Source organism: Saccoglossus kowalevskii, chromosome 8 (genome assembly GCF_978046115.1).
Source record: "Saccoglossus kowalevskii chromosome 8, keSacKowa6.1, whole genome shotgun sequence".
NCBI classification, from domain to species: Eukaryota; Metazoa; Hemichordata; class Enteropneusta; family Harrimaniidae; genus Saccoglossus; species Saccoglossus kowalevskii.
The window spans coordinates 2,370,206-2,382,149 of NC_140648.1; the positions used below are offsets into that span (position 1 = coordinate 2,370,206).

Consider the following 11,944-nt stretch of genomic DNA (forward strand, 5'->3'; position numbering starts at 1 on the left):
CTTGCGCGCATTTAAAATTCAGACTAACAGAATAATTTCCGAGGTTCACATTGTCTTATAATTGTCTTTCTGGTTTTTATAGATGTTGAACAGCTGACAAAAGTTCAAATACTTTTTGTTTTAACTATATATAATTATATGCACGCAACCTGACCCTTTGACCTCGATTTGGCTTGGACTGAATATTTTATTTTAAACAATATTCTGACGTGAAATACAAAATGTATTTCAACACAAGTACGACATGGTTGTCTGGGGTTTCTTTCCTGATTGTTGAGTCTTCGCAATGTGTTTTGTATAATTATTGTTGTTTTCCCCCGATGCTGAAGGACCGTAAAGCTAAATGGCAGTTACATGCATGAGCTGAGTGAAAGAAAATATTTCTAAGCCTAAAATAAAACCCAATATTACACCTCTTTGTGTATTTGTTAATTTTACATATGTTTGTCATGACAGTATGTTTGTAAATATCTAGAAAAATCTCGTCTTTCGTTGATAATTTCGATTGTTTATTTGGAGTTTAGGAAGGGTGTCGATCAACACCGTGACAATCAGCTGAGAGAAGACAAACATTGACCGTAATTCATGGGGATCATGTCCGTAATTTGTGGGCTGAAACCCCAAATAATTAATCAAGTATTATTATTTTAATATATATTTTATTTTACATCGCAAAACTAAACCATGCCCAAAACAGAGCTAGAGTTGTTCGCGGTGAAACAACCGCATTGAAGACGATGCAACTTCAACTAGCCATTTCTTACCTTGAAATAAAAAATATAAAAATTCGAAGAGCATCGGGGAAAATATTAATAATCATCCTTATCAATCGCTTGCTTTATTTTATTCGAATCCATGAAATTCACGATTTTTTTTTAACATTGTTGGCAACTTCCGCGCTAAAAAAGATTGAAAATGTGGCTGTGGTTATTTTGCAAAATCCTGTTGATAATACGGACAAATATGGTTCTGTGACCCAGGTCGTGCTCCGATCAGGTGACTCTCAGCCAATCAATGATGTTGTAACAAAGCATATTTGACGCTAATTGAAGGGTCATCGTACAATCCAATCACCGGCGTCGATTCACATAGTTTTTTGTGCTGTGACAGGCTTCAAAATTATTCGCTGAAAAACATATATTTTAACAAACTGATGGAATTTGACCTTAGTTCAAAAAGAAAATACTAGGCTAAGATACATTAGAGTTCACGCGAATCAGTTTTCTCTGCAAGTTGTGAAATAAAGTAAACCAGAGTAGCGTCGATGATTTTCAGCCCTGAAGGACTTCCGTGTGAATCCTGAGTTTTGAATTGTTCATCGACTGGCCACCAAATAGTTATGGCTATAACTAAATTTGACACGTTTTTCTTTTAAGCCCAATAAATTATTCATACATGTCAAGCTCTGTTCGATTTTTTCAGGGCATGTGGTCGTTTTTAGTCGAAAATATTTTTTGTGGGAACACTTTTGCGGTATACGGTATCGACCGAGCTCATTCAATGATCGTGACTTAATTTTAAAAAATTAATGTCAAATTTTACCAGACGTGGACCGATGTGGATTTGGTATCGTTATTTTTGGAATTAATCACTAACATTTCCTCGTTTCTCTGCTCTGTCAAAAGGAGTTATCTAGGCTTTTTTCACGTAACTGTCTCATTAAAATAAAAAAAACAAATATTACACCTAGAACAAGCACCAAAAACACGTAACAAGAGGTCCCAGTTCAGTTGCTTTCACGATACAAGTGTCATACAACTACTAGATTTGAAGTGTCGTACAGAATTTAATAATAGTTAATACTAATTGTATGTTCACACTTTACTATCAAAACCACCATTTCGACCACCCATGTGCCAGTTTTCAGTGTTTGGGCGAGCGGCCAATGTTTTTAATGAGCAAGCGAGCGGAAAAAAAAACGCGATTAAAATGCGGTCGGTTTCCGGTCGGACAAGACCGCATGGTCGAAAATTAAGCGATAAGCGGCCGATGTAAAATCGGAAGGTTGGGCGAAATGAGTACTGTATGACCATGTTTCTCCGACGAAGTCTCGACTGACAATAATGCTGACAATGGACGTTAGATAAACACGCATTGTTTGCAACTGGAAGCTTATCACCCGTTATATCAGAATCGTCAACAACAGAGTATACAGATAAGATGTTATCATTTAAACCCTTTCAAAGATAAACATTATGCAAATATCCACGAAACGCCAGTTGCAGTCTTTTCTGCTAGTGTTTTAAAACACTAATTTGAGCAACGTTATTTCGCAATTTCGATCTTTTGTAAATCTGGGGTGATGTATCAAGGTCTAAAGTAATCGTTTTATCAATTTTTGAAAAATCAAGAAAAAAGTGAAAATTTCCCTTCTCGCTACCTTAAAAAGAGTTTCAGTGTTTGTTGGTTGTATGCAAGTTTATGTTATATGTAATCCCTTCTCAGCCAAGTCATTTTGAAATAGCTGTATGTTGTTTATTTTACATGAAATTTAAATGTTAGTTTTGATTCGTGATTTGATTTGAATACAAATTACACACTGCAGAGTGTGATACTGAGCATTTGTGAAATGTATTATGGGAGAGAACTTCCCATTGGTTATAATAGGAAAGTATTATCACAATGGGAATTGTTTAACAATATTCAAATTCATATCAATATTATAATGAATGTATGATTATAATTATAACAAATCATTTTCAATTCAGTCATAGATCCCGTATTTGAATGCATTTTTACCTTATATTCACAGAGAGCTATAAAATATCTGTTACCATCAGGATTGTTTGCTGAGCATGCCCGGCCAATAATGAAACATCCCTCAGAAGTGTTCCCACCACAAAAGGAAGCACAAGTTGATGCAAGTGGAAGACCATTTGACTATTTGTTTTATACAGGAAAACCTAAATTTTATAATCTTATGCATGTGAGTATATTTCACCATACTAAACAATCAAAATACTGGATCTATTCAAATTCATTACTCCAACCAATCGAAACATTGGATATAATCATATTCATCACACTAACTAATCAGAATATTGTATACAATCATATTCATCACACTAACCAATCAAAATACTAGATATATTCAAATTTATCACACTAACCAATCAGAATGTTGAATATACATGTAATCATATTCATCACACTAAGCAATCAAAATACTGGATATATTCAAATTCATCCCATTAACCAATCAAAACATTGGATACATTTATATTCAAATTCATCCCACTAACCCATCAAAACATTGGATATATTCAAATTTGTCACACTAACCAATCAAAACATTGGATACATTTATATTCAAATTCATCCCACTAACCCGTCAAAACATTGGATGTATTCAAATTTGTCACACTATCCAATCAAAACATTGGATATATTCAAATTTATCACACTAACCCATCAGAACATTGGATATATTCAAATCTGTCACACTATCCAATCAAAACATTGGATATATTCAAATTTGTCACACTAACCCATCAAAACATTGGATATATTCAAATTCATCCCACTAACCAATCAAAACATTGCATATATTCAAATTTGTCATACTAACCCATCAAAACATTGGATATATTCAAATTCATCCCACAAACCAATCAAAACATTGGATATATTCAAATTCATCCCACTAACCAATCAAAACATTGGATATATTCAAATTTGTCACACTAACCCACCAAAACATTGGATATATTCAAATTCATCCCACTAACCAATCAAAACATTGGATATATTCAAATTCATCCCACAAACCAATCAAAACATTGGATATATTCAAATTTGTCACACTAACCAATCAAAACATTGGATATATTCAAATTCATCCCACAAACCAATCAAAACATTGGATATATTCAAATTCATCCCACAAACCAATCAAAACATTGGATATATTCAAATTCATCCCACTAACCAATCAAAACATTGGATATATTCAAATTTGTCACACTAACCCACCAAAACATTGGATATATTCAAATTCATCCCACTAACCAATCAAAACATTGGATATATTCAAATTCATCCCACAAACCAATCAAAACATTGGATATAATCAAATTCATCCCACTAACCAATCAAAACATTGGATATATTCAAATTTGTCACACTAACCCACCAAAACATTGGATATATTCAAATTCATCCCACTAACCAATCAAAACATTGGATATATTCAAATTCATCCCAGTAACCAATCAAAACATTGGATATATTCAAATTCATCCCAGTAACTAACCAAACTTCTTTCATTACAGGATACTTATGCAAAACTTTTAGAAGTGCAAGAAATAGAAAATAACAAATTATCAAAAGGAATTTTTGATGCAGATGAACCATTGTAAGTAAACACTACAAAGTATTCTATTTTATACAATGTACACTATTAATGTTCAACCTAACAAATAGGGGCAACTACATTTTTTAGACAATTTTGTTTCAAAAGTATCACAATCATTGACTTTGACACTTGTCATCAACTTTTCTTTTGGTTTTATCCAATACAAAATACTTTTTGAGAAAAACTGATTGATATTTTTGGACAATTTCAATTGGAATCCCTGTTGAAACATTATTTTATTAAAATAAATAGATCAGAAATTCTGAAAAATTCATGGTAAACATAAATACCCATCTTACAACTACATATGTAACTTTACCAACATTTTTGATATTTTTTATTTTTGTTTTGTGAACAGTATAAAATAAAACCATATTGTATGCTGCACGTTTTTCAAATGAAGAAGACAGTCATAACATAGTTAAACACATCTGAAACATTTTAGAACACGCCTGTTTTACAGATGACTTGATGACTTACAGATGTTGTAACAGTTGTGTTCAAGAGGATCAATCAGTCTCATTTGTTTTCCATATTAATCTGTGGTATGCTCTATTTGCAGATACCTTACACGAAGTGTATGGATTGAAAAAAACGCATTAGAGAAAATAGTTTTAGAAAACATATCCAATCATGATGTAAGTGTGTGCCACAATTCTGTACATTATTACCTTTTCACCACCAGTTTCCTTTTTTCATCACAAAATAGACCAGTTTTTAGTCTGCACTTTTCTTCAGAAGATTGGGACAAAAATAACTTAATTTTTTGAGTAAACTGACTCAAATTTTGTCTGTTGGCTTCAAAATTAGGGTTCATTTCCAGAAATATTGAAAAAATATAGGAAAAAAGTGCAGACAAATTTGGCTGAAAAACTTAGAGTGGTGGTGAAAAAGTTATGTACCCTTCTGACAATTTCATGTTCCTATCTTAGTTGTTTAATTTACTGCATGTCTCACCAAATTTGGCTTCAACTCAATTGAACAGTACCTCCTAGCCTGTCTAATAGTCAATCCTGGGCTATTGTTGCTGTGTCTTTTGCACGACATCTAAAGGTCACACATCCTGGTACCCGACCCCAGAAAATACGTGTATGTAACATTTGGGGGGGGGGTCAGGTGCAAGGTATGTTCCATGTCGTGCCATGCATTTCTTCATCTATACTTAACTCCAATTATTCGTACAAATTAAACAACAAGCATGAAATGCGGTATGCGGTGGTTGCAGTACACATTGCATAGATCCTTCCATTATACTTATTTGGATGTAAACTCATAACTTTCATATTGTGTATTTTCTTACAGTATAATAGATTTATTAGATTGCTTGAAAGGATAATACAGCAACCTTATGCAAAACATGCACAAGATTACATCATGCAATTCAGAAAGGACATTGTAGCTGTAACTAGCAAGGATGTGGTTGATCCGGTAAGTTTAAATGTGACACTGCCCTCTAGTGGCATACATTATCAATCTATTGTTTAGTCCCCGTTCGGACGCAGTTTTGACCTCTGTGTGTGCTTCCGGACCTGTATCTTAGAAATGCCTGGACCAATCACAATCAAACTTCACACATACATCATACATAATATTATACATATGCACATAAATTTGTTTCATGATCGGATTCAAGATGGCCGAATAGCAGCCATTTTTGTTCTAAAAATAATCAAAATCGAAGCATTTCTCGGCTGTTTACAGATGGATTTTGTTCAAACTATAGGACCTTGATGCACATCATTTTGTTTTCAAATAAGATTCAAAATGGCCGACTGGCAGCCATTTTGTTTTAATGAATGTGGTTTTAGTGCCATATCTCTCACTTGCTTTGACTGATTATGTTCAAATATTAAATATTCATTATACATCAAGTTATAGATATACAGATATATTGGTTTGACGATTCTATTAAAAATGGCCGAATGGTGGCCATTTTTGTGCTAAAAAATCATCAAATATCAAGCATTTCTGGATGGATTTTGTTCAAACTTGGTACATACATTAGACATTACGGGTTCCTGATGCACGTTATTTTATTTTTAGATCGGTCTAGTGGCCATTTTGTTTTAATAAATGGGCTTCTAGAGCCATATCTCTGACATGTTTTGACTATGTTCAAATTTTATATATTCATTATACATGTATTCAAAATGGCTGATTTTGTTTTAATTAATGCTGTTCCAGAGCAATATCTCTTAATACTGGTTTGATGATCAGATATAAATGTCAATCATTTTAATATTAAACAATCATAATAATCATATTCCTGACATGTTTATATTCCAGCTATATTACTATAAACAAAACTATATATCTAAAATTCGATAACTAACTGGGACTGTGCCATGCATGGCTTGTTTTCTGTCAATTCTTGCTATTACATCGTAATGCTTTCATTATAAAAGATTTTATTTAGGAGAACACATATTAACAGGTTTTAATGGATTATGTATAGAAATAGAGATTAGGGAATCCAGTGTCAACATTGCATGCACTCGTGTTATTGTTGGGTCACTGATATTTCCATAGTCGTTTTTACAAACAAAATGCCAGGTATTTATTTGATGGCATTCTTTTTTGAGTAATGTGACTACAATTCTGTTTCCAATAATTTGCTTTTCAAATAGAATGTATGCAGTATAATACAGTGACACAATAAATTTAAAACAAAACTGTGAAAATATAACACACAAGTATATGTCATTTATGTGAAAAATAATAGCTAGCTAGGTGACATCATTATTGTAATAGTTTACTTCATGCTGAATGTACATGTTTTATATTCATATTAATTACTACCACTTATTTTTATTCTAAATCAGACAAATATTGGTTTGAAAGCTGTTAATCCTATCTACTGGGTAGATACGATTTTCTTTAGAGGGTGCCCTCTAGTGGCCAGTATGGCCCTTGGTATTGCCCAAGATGGCTGCCGTACCCTTGTCTGTGATAAAATACTGTGAACAAAGTCCTGTTATGGGAAGACATCTGAAGAGTGAGGTTCCTGTACCCTTGTAATTTTGGGGTACCAGAAAGACTATATTATTAGTATTATATTGCTTTTACCATAGAGATATTATGTCATATCTTAAATTGTAGGAACACAATAAATAAACTCTGGTCACATGACATAATTAATATTAATGTACAATAGGGTAACGGCTTAAATGGTGTACATGGCAAGTCACACAACAAAAAGTGCCTTACTTAACCACCCGGCTAAATATGCAGCTTAAAGACTAGATGTAGGGCCTTATGGACAGTGCAGTGATCCTATCAGACCCTTGATAAATGCATCTTGGACATCCTAAAACAGAGCTTAATGAGTCCACACAAATATATCACTCACAACTTCAATACAAATAAACCGATTCATGTGTCTAATTTCAACTTGCCTCAATCCATGGAAGGCACATGTTAGACGCTTTGTCCCGATCTGTTAGACTTACAAATCATACGCTTCATTTGATCTAATATTTTATTGCCACGTGTTAGTATGTTTGACACATAGGTTTATAATTAGAATGCCACCCACAAGTTGTAGAGGTAACCTTACCACCTCGTTATACTGTTTTCAGGCTTTTCTGTAGGACTGTTTCCCAGTTTCAGAGAGTGGCTTTGTAAGTCCACGATTCTATGCGACCATGGTGTTTGGTATGGTAATAAATTATTATTACATTATACCACTACACTCCGTAACAACAATTCTTGTAGATAGGATTAGTAACTCATAAACTAATGTTTGTCTGATTAAGACGATATGTAAAGAATACAAATTAGTGCAAGTAATTGATACACAACACAGTATGACTTTGTTAATCATTTCAATTCAGATAAAGCATGACGAGAATGGTATTGGTTATGCCGAAGCTGATGGGTCTCGCAAGCGTGCTAAAGCTCATGTGGTTGTACGAGAGAAAGGAACAGGAATTGTCAAAATAAATGGCAAAGACTTAATAGATTATTTCTGGAATATTCAAGACAGGTAATTTCATTACAGCAATAAACTTGTATATTTTGCAGTGTAACCTCTGTGACACCAAGTCATGGTATTCCCAGACACATAAAATTTATCTTTTGTGAAAATGAAGTGGTTGTAGAGGCCTAAATGTGAAAATAATTCTCATGTTTACCAAAAAATGCTTCCAAACACATTGCATGCTGAAAACCTTCACGGACAACTGATGTGTACGCATATACAGGTTAGATTTCTATGATGCGATAAGACAACCGATGTGTATGGATATACAGGTTAGGTGTAAATTTCTAAGATACGGTAATTTACAAAAGCCACTGGTCGGTAATCCAGCTAACTATTACAGACAAAACATTCAGGTGCCTACTGTTAAATCTGTATTAAAAGCGGCTTCTATTAAAATGAGGGGATGCGGCTTCTATTAGAGCATCTACCCATATGAGAAATGGTGAATTTTTGGGTCTCAATTGTTTAAAAAGAATGGGTGCAGCTTCTATTAGGGATGCTGCTTCTAATACAGATTTTACGGTAGTTCAGAAATCGCTTCATCAGCAGTAGATTGTTACCAAACCTCACAGTCCTTATAGACATCTGTGGTCCCAAGTTCTTGTCAATATGCAGCACATGCAGATGCACAAATCTCACTGGTTATTAATAAAGACCACAGCTGCCGATTTGTTACTCCAATACCTACAACTGTATGCTTGTGTATATATAGCTCTCTCTAGTGTTGTACATCATTACATTTGTTTTTATTTTCAGAGAACAGATAATGTTTCCATTCCAATTTGTGGACAAATTAGGTGAATTTGATATGGAGTGCACAGTGACTGGAGGAGGACTGTCAGGTCAAGCTGGGGCTATTAGACTTGCATCCTCTAGGGCACTGAGGAGTTTTGTTAATGAGGAACAAATTGAACACATGAGACAAGGTAAACCAGTTTGGATCGACTCTAGTCTATTGCAAAGAATGCCACATAATATAACACATACTGTATTACTGTTTCATCCTGCTCCAATAGTTATCAACACAAATAGATGACAGCAATGTCGGTCACAATGGCAAATTTTTTTTTTTTATCTTGTCATTCAATTTTTCGGCAATCTTCTTCATGCTGGTAGATAATATCAATTTATTTGGTATCTCAAGCAAATCTGATTTTATGTACGTAAATTTTGCCTTATTTAGGATTTTGCAAAAAGGTGATCATAATAATTACAATCAGCACTACTGCACAGTTCATGTCATTTTCATTCAAACCAGTATTCACTGTTCTCTAGAATGCATGCGACATGATGGACTGCATATCAAAACAATGACACAAGCAGCAATCTTTTCACCCTTTATAATAACGGGAGTACAGTATTGTGCATTAACTATAAAAACAAATCTTTATTTTTACAGCTGGTCTATTAACACAGGATCCAAGGATTGTTGAGCGAAAGAAACCTGGACAAAAGGGTGCACGGAAAAAATTCACATGGAAAAAACGATAGTACTTTGCATATCATGCATGCCCATTTTTTTTTTTTTTGAATAAAGATGCACAGACCAAGCATAATTTTGTATGTTTTTTGTGGGAATTGGGGGCACAGTTCTAGAAGTGGTACCTACCGTTACACACGAATTGGTGACGTCACAAAATACATGACCTTCAATGTAGGTCGTTTCCTCGGTATATACGAATTGGTATATACAAATTACAATAAAGATACTTGAGACATTACAAATAAGGTGGAACAAATCATGTGACAAAATAATGATAACAGTAATAAATTCTAGCTTAACAGAACAAGCATATAATCAGTGGGGTCACGTACTTCATTGCCAAATGGCTGTGTGGTTGAAACTGGTTCATGGCGTGACGGGTGAGGAAGACATCATTACATACTCACAATAAAACTGGGAAGTGGTTGCATATTACGGCGTAGCCAACATGGGAAATGAAAAAACACACAATACAAACGCCATGGGTTCGAATTCCACTAGATACACACTCACCGGAAACAAGCAATCGTTTTGGCTTTCCCGTTCAACTCATTGGAACATTGAAGTAGTTAGCAAAATGAACACCACTCAACGTCGTGGCGCGGTACACAAGCGTGCCATCAAGATAAAACAAAATTAGCTTGAAAAGGCAGTGGGTTCAAGTCCCGCTCAGAGCTACCGTGAAAACGTAAATCAAATACACTAAAATAAGTCTCAAATATTTGTCCACACATTTATTTGTAATGGTGGAAGTTAAATAAACATGACTTGTTTACACCAAAATAAGTATTAAATATTAGTCCATACATTTATTCTCACAATGGTGTAAAATTATTAAACGAGAGTTGTCTACACCAAGATAAGTCTTAAATATTAGTCCATACATTTATTCTCACAATGGTGTAAAATTATTAAACGAGGGGGTCTACACCAAAATAAGTCTTAAATATTAGTCCATACATTTATTCTCACAATGGTGTAAAATTATTAAACGAGGGGGTCTACACCAAAATAAGTCTTAAATATTAGTCCATACATTTATTCTCACAATGGTGTAAAATTATTAAACGAGAGTTGCCTACACCAAAATAAGTCTTAAATATTAGTCCATACATTTATTCTCACAATGGTGTCTACACCAAAATAAGTCTCAAATATATGTCCACACATATATTTTCACAATTTAACCATAGTGGAAATTACTTAAACACGACTTGTTTAATCAGTTGACATCAGTGCACAACAGAGTATCATTATTGAGCACAATTATTAACAGGAACGTGTCTTGGCTTTAGGATTAGGGTCGAGTCAGGTATGGGCAACGGAATTGTGGTCTTGTCAGTTGTCTACATAGTGATCAGGAAGACAAAAACTAATTTACAATAAAGCTAAATATAAAAATAAATTATTCATTTGCATGACTACCCACATGGCTCAGTGGATTGGTACAAATCAGCATTGTGAAAGATCGCTGGTTCGAATCCAGTACGGTTAGTACGATTTTTGAATGCTAGTGAGAACACTGCTCCTATAAATAGGACTTAAATCCTATCACGTGTGTGAAGACACTCATAGTACCGGTACAGTGGACAAGACAGTGTATATCAAGAACTCAAGTCAGAAAAACAGAACACAAGAATACTACCTCACATGGAAGCCAGTCATAACCGACAAATCGTCAAAGTACGAACACAGTTGACAGCTGCAAGTCACATGCAACAACAAAAGACACGAGGATCACTGCTGCTCTCCAAATGGGTCCCTTCTTTTGTATTGAACCCCTACGGATTGCTAATTCCCCCTTTCTAAACCTTCCCCAAAAATAATATATCACCCTTTTTAGAACGTATTGACCCACAAATTAATGAATATTCATGAGCACAGAAACTGCTACGTCATGAATAAATTAGCATAATTTAAAAAAAAAATGCATAAAATGTAGGTACGTCTTCTGGAACCTTGCTGAATTGGGAAACAAAGTACCAGTATTATGTCTCAGTACATGGTATTTTTAGAGATGCATAGAGTCAAGGACATGCATAATTTAATGTACCAAATGCACCTAAATTCTGAGCATTCATTTCATTCTCAATTTGATGATCAGAAAGGCTGTAACTTCTCTTTT

At 34.2% G+C, this 11,944-nt stretch overlaps 1 protein-coding gene across 2 annotated transcripts in view; it reads left to right on the forward strand.

The window, feature by feature from the left end:
* LOC100378401 (small ribosomal subunit protein uS9m-like) overlaps window positions 1-9,892 on the forward strand; it is a 30,239-nt gene extending 20,347 nt beyond the window's left edge. For both annotated transcript variants that reach the window (XM_085502009.1, XM_085502010.1), the window contains exons 4-10: window positions 2,753-2,926; window positions 4,272-4,354; window positions 4,917-4,992; window positions 5,657-5,782; window positions 8,188-8,339; window positions 9,093-9,262; window positions 9,736-9,892. In XM_085502009.1, coding sequence (XP_085358135.1) covers window positions 2,753-2,926; window positions 4,272-4,354; window positions 4,917-4,992; window positions 5,657-5,782; window positions 8,188-8,339; window positions 9,093-9,262; window positions 9,736-9,827 — 873 coding nt within the window. In that variant the 3' untranslated portion in view covers window positions 9,828-9,892. The remainder of the gene's footprint in view (window positions 1-2,752; window positions 2,927-4,271; window positions 4,355-4,916; window positions 4,993-5,656; window positions 5,783-8,187; window positions 8,340-9,092; window positions 9,263-9,735) is intronic.
* Window positions 9,893-11,944: the final 2,052 nt, after the last annotated feature.